This window comes from Mus musculus, chromosome 1 (genome assembly GCF_000001635.26).
Source record: "Mus musculus strain C57BL/6J chromosome 1, GRCm38.p6 C57BL/6J".
Classification (NCBI taxonomy): Eukaryota; Metazoa; Chordata; class Mammalia; order Rodentia; family Muridae; genus Mus; species Mus musculus.
In genome coordinates this window covers 54,268,099-54,287,686 of record NC_000067.6, presented here as the reverse complement: position 1 = coordinate 54,287,686, position 19,588 = coordinate 54,268,099, and the positions used below count along the sequence as shown (strand labels likewise).

General features: G+C 41.0%; 1 protein-coding gene across 17 annotated transcripts in view; it reads right to left on the bottom strand.

Moving 5' to 3' along the window:
* The window catches only part of Ccdc150 (coiled-coil domain containing 150), a 118,067-nt gene that overhangs the window by 81,041 nt on the left and 17,438 nt on the right, over positions 1–19,588 (bottom strand). For 13 of the 17 annotated variants that reach the window (XR_001778458.1, XR_001778457.1, XM_017312896.1 and 10 more), the window contains 5 exons: positions 15,141–15,209; positions 9,917–10,033; positions 8,847–8,976; positions 5,914–5,957; positions 2,060–2,152 (listed from right to left, as the gene is read on the bottom strand). Coding sequence is in view for 15 of the 17 variants with exons in the window: in XM_017312896.1 (XP_017168385.1) it covers positions 2,060–2,152; positions 5,914–5,957; positions 8,847–8,976; positions 9,917–10,033; positions 15,141–15,209 (453 nt within the window). In the remaining 2 variants the exon portion in view is untranslated. Of the gene's footprint in view, positions 1–2,059; positions 2,153–5,913; positions 5,958–8,846; positions 8,977–9,916; positions 10,047–10,617; positions 10,720–15,140; positions 15,210–19,588 lie in introns of those variants that run through there. The other 4 variants (XM_017312907.1, XM_017312906.1, XM_017312913.1 and 1 more) reach the window with 4 other exon arrangements.

Sequence of the window (19,588 nt, the reverse complement as noted above, 5' to 3'; positions counted from 1 at the left end):
GGGCACAAGCAGAAAAGGTGTGAGGTTGTGGTAAATGGTTACAATCAATGCTCCTTACATAAATGACTGAAATTGTCAACAAATAGGAAATAGTTGAAGGGGGTGGAGAAAATATTTTAAGAATTACAAAAGGTATTTTGGATGCTATTGCCAGAAGTGGAAGTCATGGAGAGAGAGAGGAAGGGATCAATACCAATTAACTGATTTTGTTTCTGGGCTGCCGCAGGCATTTGGTATTTTACTCATTTTACAATTCTGAATATAAGACAGGCAGAGCAAGACTTTCACAGAATGAAATTTCAGTGCAAGTGTCTAGATAAGAACACAGACAATGCAGCATCTTATCATCAACAAAACTTTATCATCAACATTGGGAATTACTTATCCAATAATATAAAATATCCGTGATCTTTCACCACCAATGATAATATTTATAAAAGCCAAATATGGATTGTAATCTTACAAGATTAATCCCTTCAGACACCCCCCCCCCCCGTTACATACCAGTTGTTAGATAATAATTCTCTTATATTGAAATTTGCACTTTTTGAGGTTCTGGATTACGCTCAGTGCTGTAAATACATAAATTGCCTGGCCCTACACTGTGCTACGTCCCCGACCTCAGCCCCACACATGCATATTCTTGTGACAGATGTACACTCAAGTTGTTTTTTACGGTGAAATAGGCAGGGATTTTATGGGTTTTTGTTTATTTGTTGCTGAGATTGGCTGGTTACACTTTTTGGTGGCTAAAGAGGACCTTGAACTTCTAGCTCTCTGACTGTAGAGTGTGGGGGTTACAGGTAAGCACTTCAAAACCTGGTTTGGGGCATATATTTTAGTGAAAAATAAACTGAGAATAAGGGTGCATTTTTGAAAAAGAAATAGCTAGCATGTTTATAACCAAATTTCGTAAATCAAAACAAATCAAAACAACCCCTCTTAAAAACCTCTGGCACTTTGCTAGCTCAGTTGGCAAACCTTTCTATAGATTAGCTTCCTTATCTTCTAAACACAAGTAATCAGTTCTAATCTTGCACTTGAAAGGATTATAATTTGTTAGTAATTTAAGCTGCTTAGAATTGTGTCTGGAAAGTGTTAAGTACTATCAGAACAGAAATAGTAGTGATTATAAGAGGATATTCTTTAATTTCATTTTATTATAAAGCACAGCAGCACAATGACACTAATATTATTGCAGTCAAATTGCGCCAACAGAAAAGTTGCTTTCAGTGATAAACACTTCCCTGGGCTCTGTGAAACAGTTTGCCTGTGTATCCTTTTAATGTTTTCAATATACATTCATGTATTAATAGAAAGTATACGTCACATTTGTGCACAGCTCCTTGTAGAAAATGCTCATACATAAATCTCACAGCAAACAAACATTTATTATGTCTACTGTGCTGTCTGACACAGACCATTCAACAGAACAACCACTTTAACGTATAACCCTTGCTGTGGAGCTCCTTAGAAATGTGCTGAGGGAGGGACGGGGCATCCCACCAATACATAATCTTGTTGTCAACCTGATGGGCTTCAGAATTCCATGGAAGCAAACCTCTAGACACGCCTGTGAGACATTTTCAGGACAAGGTGAACTGAGGCCCACATTAAATGTGGGTGACACCATCCCACGGCTGAGGTCCCACACTGGGTCAGAGGGAGAAGTGAGCTGAGGACAGCACTTCTTGCCCCCTCCCTGCTGTAGGTGTGATGTGGCCTTCAGCTCCTGCTGCCATGCCTCACTCACTGTGAGCCACACTAAGTCCCTGCCTACATTGCCTCTGCCAGGTATTTTATCATAGAAAAAGGCCTAATACAATTAGAAAGTAAAGTATTACTTGTGACTCATTTAGCCTTGTGTACCACAGAGTCAAAGGAATTTGGGTGGGGAAATCCAAAATGTACCTAATTTGAGAGTGGTTCATAGATGAAGCCCACCTTGCAAATAAAAAGCTAGATGAAAGAGATATGAATTAATATAATCAGACAATTAATCTTGATTCTCTAACAAAACAAATATTAATATCTTAAGACAAAGAGAGCAAAGATTCACCTGTGCTTTTCCTGATACATCTTGAAGGGATAGTATTTCAGATTTCAAATATATGTTTTCTTCATGTTCTTTCTTGAGAGATATTTGTGTAGCCTATTGGAGCAAAACAAAAGAAGTTTTCTTTTTCATATGTGCAATATATTATACACATCTCTATTAAAAGGTCTGTATTCTGACCACTATCAGTGTCCACTTGTGCATTTGAGTACATGTGTGTGCACACGAGTGCGTGTGCACATGCATGTGTTGTGTCTTGATATCTTTGACTTCCAGACACCCTTTTATTTCTCACAGGGTTTACTAAGCCTATATGAATGCAGAGCACCCTCATTCTTGTTGGTGGGAATGAAAAATAGTGGAGCATTTAGCAAATTCTTACAGACTGAAACTGTTACATGATTAAGCAACCTAGCTTCCAAGGTCTCCCTCAGGGAGTGGAAGGCTCACTTGTGTACAAAGCCCCATGCATGTTGGCATAAGCCTCATTCTAACTGGCTGAACTTGAAAGCAGCCAAGATGTCCTTCAGAATCTCACTCAACTTCCTAAAGTCCCCAGGCTCAAGTACTTGTATATTTTTTCAGCAAAACACTCACTGCTGCTGTATTCTAGTGTGTTTATATACATATATCTTTTTGTTTCAAAAATGTCTTTTTGTGGGCTGGCGAGATGGCTCAGCAGGTAAGAGCACCGACTGCTCTTCCAAAGGCCCTGAGTTCAAATCCCAGCAACCACATGGTGGCTCACAACCACCTGTAATGAGATCTGACATCTTCTTCTGATATATCTGAAGTCAGCTACAGTGTACTTATGTATAATAATAAATAAATCTTTAAAAAACATGTCTTTTTGTTATGTTAGGAAGCTATAGTACGTTCAGGTAATTTAATATTATTTAACACTAGAAATAAGCTATCAAGCCATAAAAACATACAAAGGAAATTTAAATTTTCTGATGAAGCCAATCTAAAAATTTATATATATGCTTTAGCAATATGACATTCTGGTAAAGACATATCTATAGCACAATGGTTACCAAGGGAAAGAAAGAATATATATATATTCCTTTCTTTCTTATTACATATATATATATACACATATATATGTAATAATTATATATATATATAAACACACATATGTAAGAATTTCTCTCTCTCTATATATATATATATATATGTGTGTGTGTGTGTGTGTGTGTATACACACATATATATAGAATCACTCCCTGTAAATATAAGAACATACATTTATCTAAATCCAAAGAATGAACAAATATCCAAGAATATACCCTAATATATGCTAACAACTTGGCTAAAATGATCCATTAATGTAGAATCATCTAGAGTAACCCTGCTATTCCAATGAGAGATACTGATAACCAGGGAGGCTACACATGTGTAGAGAGGTAAGGCATGTAGAGACAGGAGCGACCTAGGAAATCTGCACACTTTATATTCTGTGTTGCAGTGAATCTAAAACTGCTCTAAAAGTTATGATTTCTTTTTAAAGAACTGCAGTGACAAAAATAGAGCAGAGATTGAAGGAAAGGTCATCCAGTGACCAGCCCAACTTGTGATCCATCCCATAGACAGACACCAAACCCTGACACTATTACTGATGCCATGTTGTGCTTGCAGACAGGAGCCTAGCATGGCTGTCCTCTGAGAGGCTCTACCAGCAGCTGACTGAGACAGATGCAAATACTTAACAGCCAACCATTGGACTGAGGTCGGGGACCCCTATGGAAAAGTTAGGGGAAGGATTGAAGGAGCTAAAGGGGATGGCAACCCCATAGGAAGACCAACAGTGTCAACTAACCTGGACCCCAGACCTCCCAGAGACTGAGCCACTTACCAACGAGCATTCACAGACTGGTCCATGGTCCCTGACACATATGCAGCAGAGAACTGCCTTGTCTGGCCTCAGTGGGAGGGGATGCACCTAATCCTGTAGAGACTTGATGCCTCAGGGAAGAGGGATGGGATGTGGTGGGTAGGGGGGGGGGCAGGTGAGGGAGCACCCTCTCAGAGGCAAAGGGGAGGGTGATGGGGGTGAAGAACTCTTGGAGGTGGGACTGGCAATGTGAATTGTAAATAAATAAAACAAGTTTTTAAAAAGACTATTAAAGAGCCGGGCCCCAGTACAGGGGAATGCCAGGGCCAAGAAGTGGGAGCAAGTGGGTAGGGGAGCAGGGTGGGGGAGGGTAGGGGACTTTTGGGATAGCATTTGAAATGTAAATGAAGAAAATATCTCATAAAAATGTGGGGAAAAACGGGGAAAAAAAGACTATTAAATAGTTTCAAGATAGAGCGATGAAAGAGGGGATGGCTAACCAATGACAGCCCCAAATTGAGACCCATCCCATGGGCAAGAGCCCTGACACTAGTGGTGATACTCTGTTATAAGTGCAGACTGATCACTGTCCTCAGAGAGACTCCACCCAGCGGTTAATGGAGAGAGATGCAGAGACCCACAGCCGAACATTAGATGGAGCTCAGGGAGTCTTATAGAAGAGTTGGGAGCATTGAGAGACCTGAAGAGGACAGGGATCCACAGGAAGACCAACAGAGTCAACTAACCTGGACCCTTAGGGGCTCCCATAGACTGAACCACCAACCAAAGAGTGGCAAGGGCTGGACCTACGCCCCCTGCACATATGAAGCAGACGAGCAGCTTGGTCTTCATGTGGGTCACTCAACAACAGGAGCAGGGGCTGCCCATGACTCTGCTGCCTGCCTACCTGTGGATCCTGCTCCCCTAACTCGGCCATCTTGTCTGGCTTCAGTGGGAGAGGATGCACCTAGTCCTGCAGTAACTTGATGTTCTGGGGGGTGGAGGACTGGGAGGGATGATCCACCTTCTCAAAGGAGAAGAGGAGAGAGGAATGGGGGGGGCAGATCTGCATGAAGGGGCTGGGAGGAGAGGGGGGCTTACAATGAGATGTAAACTGAATAAAGAAATAAATTTAATAAACATTTTGAAAATATATAGAATTTCTTATTTGTATTCTGATTAGAAAAAAAAAAAACTAACCTGAAATCATTCCATAAGTACTCATTACACTCTTATCATATAAGTTCTCTCCAAGAATAAATTCTTATATCACATATTCATTTTCATTACCAGTAAGATTTTTGTGACTTCAAAGGAACACTCAAACACCTTTAAATGTTACAAGGTGTTTCACCCTGAAGTTCTCAGAATGGTGAAGACAAGCAACTGTGTACTCTGACAGACAGACTACTTCCCTCTGAGACAGGGAGAAGGGGCTAAGTGTCCTTGAAAGCTTTTTGGTAGAAGAACAGAGTGTAGCTTCTTCCTCTCCTGAGAAAACTACTTCCCAGATTTCCCAGAAGCAGGAAGATAAGCATCATGCAACACAGGCAGAGACAACAACAGAGATGCTATTCCAAGTGAGTGCTCCCCATTGTGTAACAAGATGTAAAAATATTTCTTCTAAATTTCTGTAAAATTAAGTTCACATTTTTGCCCCATGTTAAGAGCACAGTTTGTAGTATTCGATGCACTTACATTGCTGTGCAACCAGCAAGCATGTTAAACATATATATATTACAATTGGCAAAATTCACAAAATTCTCATTTTTGCCAATTTACCTTTTCAAAACATGGTAACCTGCATAAGATGATCACTTAGTTCCTAATATGCAGTAGTGCCTGAATATACAGCTTATTTACATGAAACTTTTTCCTAAAGATTTTTAGAAGAACCAGAAGTCTATGTGCCAGCATGATGAATGGCCACATCATAATAATGAGAGAGAGAGAGAGAGAGAGAGAGAGAGAGAGAGAGAGAGAGAGAGAGACCACCTTTGTATACTGCCACATGAACACATACCTTATTTTCTTCCACCAACTTGCAAATGAGGTTATCTCTGGAATCTGGAAACGAAAAGTCCGTATCATGATGACGATAGCACACCAGACTGGGCCACACAGCACTTTTTCCAGAAGCTTTATTGGAGTCAGTATTTTGTGGAAATAATAACACATATAGGCTAGATGCTAAGATACACAACTATCAACATAGCATGTCTACGATTTCAGCATTTGGGGCTGAAGCAGGGGAATCATGAATTGGGGGTCAGTCTTGGCTACATGGCAAACTTGTCTTTAAAAAGCTAAAATGAATCAGACAATAAATAAATCTCAACAGAACCTGGTCTACAGTCATTTGTAGTAGTAGATAAGGTCACATTTTACCAGATGTGCAGATGACTCTGGGAGGGATATGATCAACATATTTTTGTTAAATTACTGTAATCAAGACTTAACAAAAGCAGGGACATGCACATAAAACAGTAAGAGCTACATATGCAGCTAGAGACACGAGCTCTGGGGGTACTGGTTAGTTCATATTGTTGTTCCACCTATAGGGTTGCAGACCCCTTCAGCTCCTTGGCTACTTTCTCTAGCTCCTCCATTGGGGTCCCTGTGTTCCATCCTATAGATGACTGTGAGATGGCCTAGTCGGCCATCATTGGGAAGAGAGGTCCCTAGGTCTTGCAAACTTTATATGCCCCAGTATAGGGGGACACCAGGGCCAAGAAGTGGGAGTGGTGGGTGGGGAAGCAGGGCAGGGGGAGGGTATAGGGAACTTTCGGGATAGTATTTGAAATGTAAATAAAGAAAATATCTAATTAAAAAAAAACAGTAAGAGCTGTTTTCCACACTGACTAAAACTGTACAGAGAGAGGACAGTTGGGCTGTGGATAAGCACGCAAAGTGCAGACAAGGCAGCAGCATGGATGCTGGACTCTTGCCACAGAAGGACTACATGGCAAGAAGCAGCCTGGGGAAGCAAAACAAAGAATGGATGGACACCAACACTCTCCTTGTGTTTGGATGCTCCTGCCTAGTACGGAGCTTGGCTCTGGATATTAGTAGTACCCAAAAGACATATTTAAAATCAATGTTTTGACTTTATAGAAAAATTCAGAGCTATATTAGTGCTGTTATACTTAAACTTTAAAGAAAGACAATTACAAAACATGTTAGAAACTCATATTTTGCATAGGATATATCTTATAAAAACTGTTTTCTAAAGGATGTGAGTCCATGACTCACTAAAGTCTAATGTGAAAAATGACAAAAGGTGAATGCTGTGATTCGTCATGAAGTTACACTCAAAGGGTCAACAGAGGAGAATGCCTTTCCTCCGAGAAAAATTTAATCACTTTAAGTTACGTGTTGCTTACTGTTAATATGCTTTTATGTTTTTAATGCATTGAAGAAAACATTTAAAGGCATTTCTTCATCTTAAACTAGCTAGATAACTATTTGTGCTTTAAAGTAATAAAACTATACCAAGGAGTGGCTAACATCGAGCATACAGTTGGTACTCAGACAGGCTTCTTCTCTCATGCAAGTTTAATTACTACTGTTTACTCTTCATCTAGTGATCTTCTACATATACATCCCAAAATCCAAGTCAAGTCATTCGTCTAAGTAACAGAACGACTCACTCAACAGAGAGCTTGTCCAGTGGAAGGCTCTGCACGTCACTCTCTTGGCGGTGTGTGTGGTAGGTCCTTGAGCACACTCTCCCCAGATCTTTTGACTGTGTGTAATGAGTATATTTTCTTACTTTTCTGACAAAGATGTCATAAAGTGAAAATGAGATCATGAGGAAGAAACATAAAATATAACAACCAGAAGACAGAAGGTTATTTCTGGGCCCTGCCAGTGAGAGCTGACACAGTGACTCAAATCAGCAGCCCTAAGTGAAGGCGTCTAATGTGGGACAGTGGACCTTGCAAAACCACAGTCTGACTACAGTTAAGTCACCAACTTTCTCTTTTCTCTACACTTCCTGTCAGGCTGCTTTCTTGGTACTTTCTAGATCACTGCAGGTAGCACACAAGAGGAAACACTTGGCTTACAAAGAGAAGGCACATGATTAAGCTTTTCTTCTCCACTTCTTTTAGAACTTTGAATTGCTTTAGACAGCTTTGAGCATGTCAGTGATACAGTCTATGCAAAAGCTCTACATAAACCATGAAGTCTTAAGCATGTGAGGAGAACACTCATGGTGTCTGCATTGGAGATTGCCTAACACTGCTTTAGAGGGCACACTGACAACAGCGGAGCCAACGGGTTCATGACCGTGCACTTAGACTTGCAGTCAAGACTCTGCTATTCACAAGTCTTTATTTGAGAACTCATCTGTAAAATAAGGGGTCACTCTAAGCTCTTCTTCCAGGTGCATTACAGTCACCCACCTCTAGGAATATACGCAATAATCCAAACAGATTAGCAACTGGAAGAATGGTGAGCCTGGCTGTGGTAACTTAGTAAGAACAGCCTCGTTTCCTTATTAATAGTTCATCACCAGTCTTCAATGTAGTGTCTAAATGTTCCCACTAGTCCAAACTGAAGTGATCAAGAAGGAGAAAACTTAAAGAATGATTTATAAATAAGAGGCTCAGACTTAATGGCATCTTAGACATTTGTAAGGCTTAGACAAGAAGATCACAAATTTAAGGGCAACCTGGCCAACTTAGACCTATCTCAACAAACAAACACACAAACAAATCAAAGAGAGAGAGAGAGAGAGAGAGAGAGAGAGAGAGAGAGAGAGAATTCAGTTTGCCTAGTATGAGTAAGGTCTTACCCAACCTGTACCACAAAAAATTAAGATACAATTTATTACCAATATTTATCTTGGCCTAAGTACCATATATAGAAAGAAATTTTTTTACTCTGGGTTGTAGGAAGTAGCACCAACCCTGGCCAACTAAACCATTCTGGCTCTTAGGAGGGTTTGCATACTCAGATCAGACTTGAGCTGCGAGATAGTCATCCCCAAGTCTTCATTCTTCCGCTGTTCCTGGGCCAGCAGGTCTTGGGTTGTTTTCATAGAGCTGTGTAGGGCAGTGCACTTCTCCTGCAAAGCGTGTACCTGGAATTGTGTAAGAAAAACTCAATTTCTGGATGATAATGCATGACTAGACAGAACACATGGGAGGTAAAATTTTCAACCTTATTGTCACAGAGAGGAAAGGGACATAGCTGTATGTCACAGATGAAATCTCATTAGACTATAGTTTCTTACTTGAAGTGCTGTCCAATACAGCATTTTGTATGTACTTTAACAAAATAGTCAGTAGGCACAAGAGGATACTGAGCACACGGAGTGTAGCCAGAGCAAGTGAAGAATTGTACTGTTAGTGTTATTGACACTTAGCCAACTTTGACTTAAATAGGATCTTTCATAAATTCCTTAAGTAGAATACATTCCTTTTATAATTCAGTTGTGATATATAGTCATTGGGGAAAATGAGAGATTATGCACTCAAGTAATAAATACTAAAATATAAATTTACAGTATCCTAAACACATAAAGGTACTTTAAATATTAAGTATAACAAATGCAAAAATATCATGTAATATGAATCTGATAACTAAAAGGAGCAACATAAATACGTTCCTGGTTATTTCACTTATTTGTTTCAAGGGTTAGTTCCATTTAGTTTATTTTCTATCCAGACCACATACATATAACTTTAGCTAAGACAGTGTATTCCAAAATCAATGCTTATAGCAGAGACTTCACGTACAGGAGGATTCTGCACCAACAGAATTTGCCTCTATAAGACCTGTGACAGACCCAGTTTTCCAGGCCTCAGCTTTCTCATTCATAAACTAAGAATGCTGGGTTGGATTGCAGAGCCTTTTCTTATTTTTGCATTATATTTTAAAGACTGTAGTGAGAATGCTGACAGGCTACTAAGGAAAGGAGCCTTAACAAAGCTAGAGGAAATAAACAAAATGAGAAGCTCACAGACAGAGAGTGTAAGCTTCTCCTTTGGTGTCTCTAGCAGAAGGGAAGGCAAATCTACCTGCTGCCGTTCTGCCTCCACCACTGACCCCATCTCTTGTACTTTGAGGAGCATGGACGATGCAGATGTCTCAAGAGATTCCCTGACAAGCTTCTCCTGAGCCAGTTGTCGCCGTAGCTAAAGAGCAACACTGCAGTTAGGGAGACCAGTGGACGTCATTGAAGTGTAACAAAGATGAAATCAGCATGGCAGTTTACAAGGTTTGTCAGCCCATCCCCACACCTTCACGAATCACTCTCAAACATGCTTGTTTCTCCCTCAAAGTGAAGTTGAGTTTGTTGCCCTCATTTTTGTTGTTGGAATCTGTTTTCCAGCTTGGGGGCCAAGGCCCTCTAGTAACTCAGAAGCATCATGTAGAGCGCAAACAGATAGAGATGACTCAGTGGACAGCAAGTCACAAGGACAAGCAAGCAGCGTGAGAATACCGAAGGGACTCAGGTTTTGTTGATGACGTTTTAGATACAATACCAAAATTACTGTCTGTGAAACAAAAATTTTTAATTGGACCTCATTTATGTAAGAGTTTCTGCTCTCTGAAAGATACTGCTAAGAAAATGAAAAGACAAAACTATAGATGGGAAGAAAATGTTTGACTAAGTCACACTTTGACGGAAGACTGGTATCCTCTCTTAGTCTGTTATCTGTCGCTGATATAAAATATCTGAGGCTGGAAAATGTACAAGGGATTGAGGTTTACTTACGTCACAGTTTTAGGAAAAACAGCCTGGCTAACCACACACGTTCCGCTCTCACGAAGGCTTCATGATGGAAGCATCACCGTGGCGATGTCACACAGGTAAGACCTGAAGCCACACATTCAGGGGCCAGGCTTACTCCTTTTTATAACAACTCCACTTTCATAGGAACCACACCAATCCCTTCCAAAGGTGATTATCCTCAATGAATCAGCACCTTCCAGTAGGCCTCCCACCTCTTAAAAGTTCTGACCACCTTCCAAGACTACTAGGAATCTAGCTGTCAGCACATGAATCTTTATGTGATACCTTCAAAACAAACTCAAAATATACAAAGTAATAAACTCAAAACTAAAAAGAACCAATTACTAGAAAATAATCTAAATTATATTTCACTAAAGAAGATATATACAAGAAAATAAGCATATGGAAAGAGCCTCACATTACGTATCATTAGGGCATCCAAAGTACAAGGTAAAGCACACACCTGTTAGAATGGCAAAAATTCAAGATGCTGACACCAAATGCTGAGGAGAATGTGCTGCAAGAAAGACCCTTCCTCTTCAATGGTAGAAATGCACTAATGGTCTTTTTAGGTTGTAAGATGGGTTGGTAGTTTCTAATAAAGCTAAATGTGGTTTTCACTCCAACCCAGAAATCATAATCTGAGGTTATTTGCCCAGATGAGTGGAAATCTTATGTCCACATAAACCTGTAAGGGTCTGCAGTGCACACCCTCCTACAAAACTTCAGGGTCCATCACAAAAAAAGGGGATGGAAAGATCCTAAAAGCCAGAGGCAGTAGATGACTACAGTGTAGAAGTATTTCCTTGTGTTAAATACCATCTACTATACTAAAGACTTTCTGAAAAAAAAATCATATGAGAAACTACTACTGCAGAAATCTCTTAAAATATAAGCATACATGTGGATTGCTATCTAAATGCAGGTGAGGGCAGGCACAAGATAAGGCTAGAGCCCGTGACTAGGCAGTGGATAAAGAAGGCAGGCTGAGAGTTTTAAAGACAGGAGAAAGAGGGAGACACAGGGAGAAGGAAGGAAGATGGAGGAAGATAAAAACGAACTAGATCCCATGTGGCTTTAAATAGCCACAGGTAGCTATGAGTATCATATAAGGGATGGATAATTACAGGACAATTTGTCCAGTATAGGTGGGACGTTTATATCAATATCAATGGGATCTGAGTTCATTGTGTGGGTGTTTTGTGGGTTGAGAATTTACTGATATAAATCTGACTGATAAATTACAAGCCTCTAAGAGTTTTTACTGGGTTACTGGGATTTGTGACAGCTAGCCAAAGGGGGCAGCAGAGAGTGGGTTTGTGAGAAGTGCACCTTAGCTAGCCTTGGAAATCGGGGAGTGTTGATTGGGTTTGGGGCCAGCTACAGGGAGGAAAGAGCTGTTTCAGAGCTCTGGGGAGGCAGAGCCAGTGTGGGTGAAAAGGGCCAGGCTAAAAGTAAAGTATGCGGTCATGGCCTGTCTGTCAGGCTGGAGACAGACCAACTGCTTACTATTTCATGAAACACATACACTAAGGTCAAAGGGACTTAAATGGAGTAACCCTATAACAGAGTAACAATGATATACTCGACACCATAGGCTAACAAAAAGTTCAGTGTCAGGAATGGGTTACCTCTATTGGAGTTGTTAGCCAATGATGTCCTATAAATATACCTTCCACTTCAAATACTATAGCTATTACCACTGTTCTTGGTAACTCTCCTTAACTTCCCAGGAAGACCCTATTGATGAAGACCCCACATACTTGAGTCATAGAACATGAAGAAATGAAACTGGTACTGATGTCGAAGCTTCCTCCCTTTTGGCTAGCTGTCATAGTGCTGGAAGGAACTACACATTCGACTGGAGGACATCAACCTCAGCCAGCTGTAAACCTGAGCTACAATAACGGTCCATTTGTGTAGATGGACTCAACTGTGAAAAAGTGGCCCGAATGTGACAGGAGTAACCAACCACTTTCTGACTGTATTAAAGGCCTAAAGCTTCTGTAAGGACATAGCCAATAAGGCAAATTGGCAACCTACAGATTGGGAAAAAAATCTTCACTAACCACACATCTGAAAGAGAGCTAATATCCAAAATATATAAAGAACTCAAGAAGTTAACCACCAAAAAACTCAAACAATCCAATAAAAAAAAATAGGGTAAACCAAGAATTTATAACAGAGGAATCTCGAATGGCTGAGAAGCAGCTAAAGAAATGTTCAAAGTTCTTAGTGATCAGAGAAATGCATATCAAAACGACCCTGAGATTCCACCTTACACCAATCAGACTGGCTAAGATCAAAACCTCAGGCATCAGCACATGTTGGAGAGGATGTGGAGAAAGAGGGACACTTCTCCATTGCTGGTGGGATTGCAAATTGGTACAACTGCTCTAGAAAAAATCTGGAGGTTTCTCAGAAAATTGAAAATAGATCTACCTGAAGACTCAGCAATACGACTCTTGGGAATATACATAAAATATGCCCCTCCATGCCACAGGGGCATGTGTTCCACTATATCCATAGTGGCCTTGTTTGTGATAGCCAGAAGCTGGAAACAACCCAGATGTCCCACCACAGAAGAATGGATATAGAAAATATGGTTGATTTACAAATTTCAGCTATTAGGAATGAGGACATCCTGAGTTTTGCAGGCAAATGGATGGAACTAGAAAATCTCATCCTGAGTGAGGTAATTCAGACCCAAAAGGATATGCATGGTATGTACTCACTAATAAGTGGATATTAGCTCCCCCCACTCCCAGCACAGAATACCCAAGAAGTCCACAGAACTCAAAAAGGTCAACAAGCTGAAGTGCCCAAGTGAGGATGCCTCAGTCCCACTTGGGAGGGAGAAGAAAGTAACCACAAGGGGGAAGGGAGAGGGGAACCTGGGAGGGAAAGTGGAGGGGGGAAGGAGTGGGGTGGGGGAGTGGGGAACCTGACCTGGTATTAAGTGAGGGAAAAGGACTGAAGCCCTGAGGGCCAGCAGAAAGAATGTAAACAGGCAACCTCGGGATGTAGGAGGTTGGGGGGACCCCCAGACAGTACCAGAGACCTGGGAGGTGAGACACTCTCAGGAATCTAAAGAGGGACCTTAGATGAAATGCCCTACAGTGAGGAGAGGGAACTTGCAGAGCTCACCTCCAGCAGAAAGTCAGGGCATCAAGTGAGGGTTGGTGTTGCCATCCTACAGTCAAAACTCTGACCCATAATTGTTCCTGTCTGAAAGAACTGTAGGTATGGAAATGGAGAAGATCCTGAGGAAAAGAAGGTCCAGTGACAGGCCCAAAATGGGATCCAGCTCAAGGGGAGGCCTCTAGGCCTGACATTATTACTAAAGCTATGGAGCACTCACAAAAAGGGACTTATCATGACTGTCCTCCCAAAGACCAAACAAGCAGCTGAAAGAGTCAGATGCAGATATTTGCACCCAACCAATGGACAGAAGCTGCTGACCCCTGTGGTTGAATTAGGGAAAGGCTGGAAGAAGCTGAGGAGGAGGGTGACCCTGTAGGAGGAACAGGAGTCTCAATTAACCTGAACCCTCAAGATCTCTCAAACACTGGACTACCAACCAGGCAGCATGCACCAGCTGAGATGAGGCCCCCAACACATATACAGCAGAGGACTGCCAGGTCTGGGTTCAATCAGGGATGATGCAAGTAACCCTCAGAGACTGGAGGCCCCAGGGAGTTTAGAGGTCTGGTGGGGTAGGGGCTGAAGGATAGGGAAATCTTCATGGAGACAGGGACACGGGGAAGAGGTATGGGATGTGGAACAGTCAGAGGGAGGACCAGAAGGGGAATAAAATCTGGAGTTTAAAATAAACAAACAAACAATTTAAAAAAAAAAAAAAGGTTCACTACACAAGATGGAACCCATGTTTGGCACCATCACTGGGACCAAGAACCTGAGGCAGGTCAGGTCATAATGAAGAACTACTCTTACCTGGAGATAAAGGTGAAACGTATTAAACTGAGTGTTAATGACTTTTCTTTATACTCTCAGACCAGTGCATCCATCAGAGAAGCTTCTGTCTGGAGTAGATGACAGTTAATACAGACCCATAACTAATCTGACAGCTTCTAATAGCCACTCCTTCCAGAATTCCAAACAATTAAGTTGACATGAAGGTCTCAAGGTAAAATAAGAAGTGTAGAGTTCTCCATTTTAACATGCCTTTCTAATAAAATGTCACACAAAGGGGAAGGCGCTCACTAACAGCCTATGAGCCACAGTACGGGTTACCTGGTTCTCTACTGGCTCAGCAGGGCTTATTTTGTTGTGGTGGTTGGGTTTTTTCCATTTTTATGGCAGTTTTGACACATAAGAACACCTTTAGCAACTGAGGGCAGTACTCTTACTTTAGTTACAAGTTGCATGGTTTAAGTGTTCATACAATGACATGAGTTCCTTTTCAAAGGATTCTTTCATTCTTTACCTTCTCAACTTCCCTCTGCAATTCCAACATCTCCTTCAACATCTGTCTTTTCTCTTACCTCTTGGATTTTAAGGTTCATTTTACGCTTTGTGGTCTTTAGTTCCTCCTCAATAACAGCCGCATTCTTCTAAAAAGAGAAGGAGGAAAGATCTAATAACCCGAAGTCACAGGAAGAAATGGTCTCTAGGAGGATCATGTCAGTCTTGTTCCCTGGCAGTGTATAAATGCACACACACACTCACAGGTATGTGTGTACATGGGTGCATATGCATGTGGAGGCCAGAAGCTGATAGTGGGTGTCTTCCTGCATCACTCTCTACCTTATACATTAAGGATCTCTCACATGAACTCAGACATCCTTTAACCTGCTAGTCTAGTTAGTCCGTTTACTCCAGGGATCATGTTCTGAGGGCTTGGGATGCCTTTGCTTGCTTAGAATTCACGTGAGTCGTGGGGAGTCAAACTCCAGCCCATAGCCCGCTTGCACAGTCCATAGTCCTATTTTTTTTTTTTTTGTAGCCCTAAAAGATATGGCTTTTGCTAGGTATAACCCAACAATACCAGTATAGCTTTTTTTTTTTCCATTTTTTATTAGGTATTTAACTCATTTACATTTCCAATGCTATACCAAAAGTCCCCCATATCCACCCACCCCCACTCCCCTGCCCACCCACTCCCCCTTTTTGGCCCTGGTATTCCCCTGTACTGGGGCATATAAAGTTTGCAAGTCCAATGGGCCTCTCTTTCCAGTGATGGCCGACTAGGCCATCTTTTGATATATATGCAGCTAGAGTCAAGAGCTCCGGGGTACTGGTTAGCTCATAATGTTGTTCCACCTATAGGGTTGCAGATCCCTTTAGCTCCTTGGCTACTTTCTCTAGCTCCTCCATTGGGAGCCCTATGATCCATCCATTAGCTGACTGTGAGCATCCACTTCTGTGTTTGCTGGGCCCCGGCATAGTCTCACAAGAGACAGCTACATCTGCGTCCTTTCAATAAAATCTTGCTAGTGTATGCAATGGTGTCAGCGTTTGGATGCTGATTATGGGGTGGATCCCTGGCTATGGCAGTCTCTACATGGTCCATCCTTTCATCTCAGCTCCAAACTCCGTCTCTGTAACTCCTTCCATGGGTGTTTTGTTCCCAAATCTAAGGAGGGGCATAGTGTCCACACTTCAGTCTTCATTCTCCTTGAGTTTCATGTGTTTAGCAAATTATATCTTATATCTTGGGTATCCTAGGTTTGGGGCTAATATCCACTTATCAGTGAATACATATTGTGTGAGTTTCTTTGTGAATGTGTTACCTCACTCAGGATGATGCCCTCCAGGTCCATCCATTTGGCTAGGAATTTCATAAATTCATTCTTTTTAATAGCTGAGTAGTACTCCATTGTGTAGATGTACCACATTTTCTGTATCCATTCCTCTGTTGAGGGGCATCTAGGTTCTTTCCAGCTTCTGGCTATTATAAATAAGGCTGCTATGAACATAGTGGAGCATGTGTCCTTCTTACCTGTTGGGGCATCTTCTGGATATATGCCCAGGAGAGGTATTGCTGGATCCTCCGGTAGTACTATGTCCAGTTTTCTGAGGAACCGCCAGACTGATTTCCAGAGTGGTTGTACAAGCCTGCACTCCCACCAACAATGGAGGAGTGTTCCTCTTTCTCCACATCCTCGCCAGCATCTGCTGTCACCTGAATTTTTGATCTTAGCCATTCTGACTGGTGTGAGGTGGAATCTCAGGGTTGTTTTGATTTGCATTTCCCTGATGATTAAGGATGTTGAACATTTTTTCAAGTGCTTCTCTGCCATTCGGTATTCCTCAGGTGAGAATTCTTTGTTCAGTTCTGAGCCCCATTTTTTAATGGGGTTATTTGATTTTCTGAAGTCCACCTTCTTGAGTTCTTTATATATGTTGGATATTAGTCCCCTATCTGATTTAGGATAGGTAAAGATCCTTTCCCAATCTGTTGGTGGTCTTTTTGTCTTATTGACGGTGTCTTTTGCCTTGCAAAAACTTTGGAGTTTCATTAGGTCCCATTTGTCGATTCTCGATCTTACAGCACAAGCCATTGCTGTTCTGTTCAGGAATTTTTCCCCTGTGCCCATATCTTCAAGGCTTTTCCCCACTTTCTCCTCTATAAGTTTCAGTGTCTCTGGTTTTATGTGAAGTTCCTTGATCCACTTAGATTTGACCTTAGTACAAGGAGATAAGTATGGATCGATTCGCATTCTTCTACACGATAACAACCAGTTGTGCCAGCACCAATTGTTGAAAATGCTGTCTTTCTTCCACTGGATGGTTTTAGCTCCCTTGTCGAAGATCAAGTGACCATAGGTGTGTGGGTTCATTTCTGGATCTTCAATTCTATTCCATTGGTCTACTTGTCTGTCTCTATACCAGTACCATGCAGTTTTTATCACAATTGCTCTGTAGTAAAGCTTTAGGTCTGGCATGGTGATTCCGCCAGAAGTTCTTTTATCCTTGAGAAGACTTTTTGCTATCCTAGGTTTTTTGTTATTCCAGACAAATTTGCAAATTGCTCCTTCCAATTCGTTGAAGAATTGAGTTGGAATTTTGATGGGGATTGCATTGAATCTGTAGATTGCTTTTGGCAAGATAGCCATTTTTACAATGTTGATCCTGCCAATCCATGAGCATGGGAGATCTTTCCATCTTCTGAGATCTTCTTTAATTTCTTTCTTCAGAGATTTGAAGTTTTTATCATACAGATCTTTCACCTCCTTAGTTAGAGTCACGCCAAGATATTTTATATTATTTGTGACTATTGAGAAGGGTGTTGTTTCCCTAATTTCTTTCTCAGCCTGTTTATTCTTTGTATAGAGAAAGGCCATTGACTTGTTTGAGTTTATTTTATATCCAGCTACTTCACCGAAGCTGTTTATCAGGTTTAGGAGTTCTCTGGTAGAATTTTTAGGGTCACTTATATATACTATCATATCATCTGCAAAAAGTGATATTTTGACTTCCTCTTTTCCAATTTGTATCCCCTTGATCTCCTTTTGTTGTCGAATTGCTCTGGCTAATACTTCAAGTACTATGTTGAAAAGGTAGGGAGAAAGTGGGCAGCCTTGTCTAGTCCCTGATTTTAGTGGGATTGCTTCCAGCGTCTCTCCATTTACTTTGATGTTGGCTACTGGTTTGCTGTAGATTGCTTTTATCATGTTTAGGTATGGGCCTTGAATTCCTGATCTTTCCAAAACTTTTATCATGAATGGGTGTTGGATCTTGTCAAATGCTTTTTCTGCATCTAACGAGATGATCATGTGGTTTTTGTCTTTGAGTTTGTTTATATAATGGATTACATTGATGGATTTTCGTATATTAAACCATCCCTGCATCCCTGGAATAAAACCTACTTGGTCAGGATGGATGATTGCTTTAATGTGTTCTTGGATTCGGTTAGCGAGAATTTTATTGAGGATTTTTGCATCGATATTCATAAGAGAAATTGGTCTGAAGTTCTCTATCTTTGTTGGATCTTTCTGTGGTTTAGGTATCAGAGTAATAGTGGCTTCATAAAATGAGTTGGGTAGAGTACCTTCTACTTCTATTTTGTGAAATAGTTTGTGCAGAATTGGAATTAGATCTTCTTTGAAGGTCTGATAGAACTCTGCACTAAACCCATCTGGTCCTGGGCTTTTTTTGGTTGGGAGACTATTAATAACTGCTTCTATTTCTTTAGGTGATATGGGACTGTTTAGATGGTCAACTTGATCCTGATTCAACTTTGGTACCTGGTATCTGTCCAGAAATTTGTCCATTTCGTCCAGGTTTTCCAGTTTTGTTGAGTATAGCCTTTTGTAGAAGGATCTGATGGTGTTTTGGATTTCTTCAGGATCTGTTGTTATGTCTCCCTTTTCAGTTCTGATTTTGTTAATTAGGATTTTGTCCCTGTGCCCTTTAGTGAGTCTAGCTAAGGGTTTATCTATCTTGTTGATTTTCTCAAAGAACCAACTCCTCGTTTGGTTAATTCTTTGAATAGTTCTTCTTGTTTCCACTTGGTTGATTTCACCCCTGAGTTTGATTATTTGCTGCCGTCTACTCCTCTTGGGTGAATTTGCTTCCTTTTTTTCTAGGGCTTTTAGATGTGTTGTCAAGCTGCTAGTATGTGCTGTCTCCCGTTTCTTCTTGGAGGCACTCAGCGCTATGAGTTTCCCTCTTAGAAATGCTTTCATTGTGTCCCATAGGTTTGGGTACGTTGTGGCTTCATTTTCATTAAACTCTAAAAAGTCTTTAATTTCTTTCTTTATTCCTTCCTTGACCAAGGTATCATTGAGAAGAGTGTTATTCAGTTTCCACGTGAATGTTGGCTTTCCATTATTTATGTTGTTATTGAAGATCAGTCTTAGGCCATGGTGGTCTGATAGGATACATGGGACAATTTCAATATTTTTTTATCTATTGAGGCCTGTTTTGTGACCAATTATATGGTCAATTTTGGAGAAGGTCCCGTGAGGTGCTGAGAAGAAGGTATATC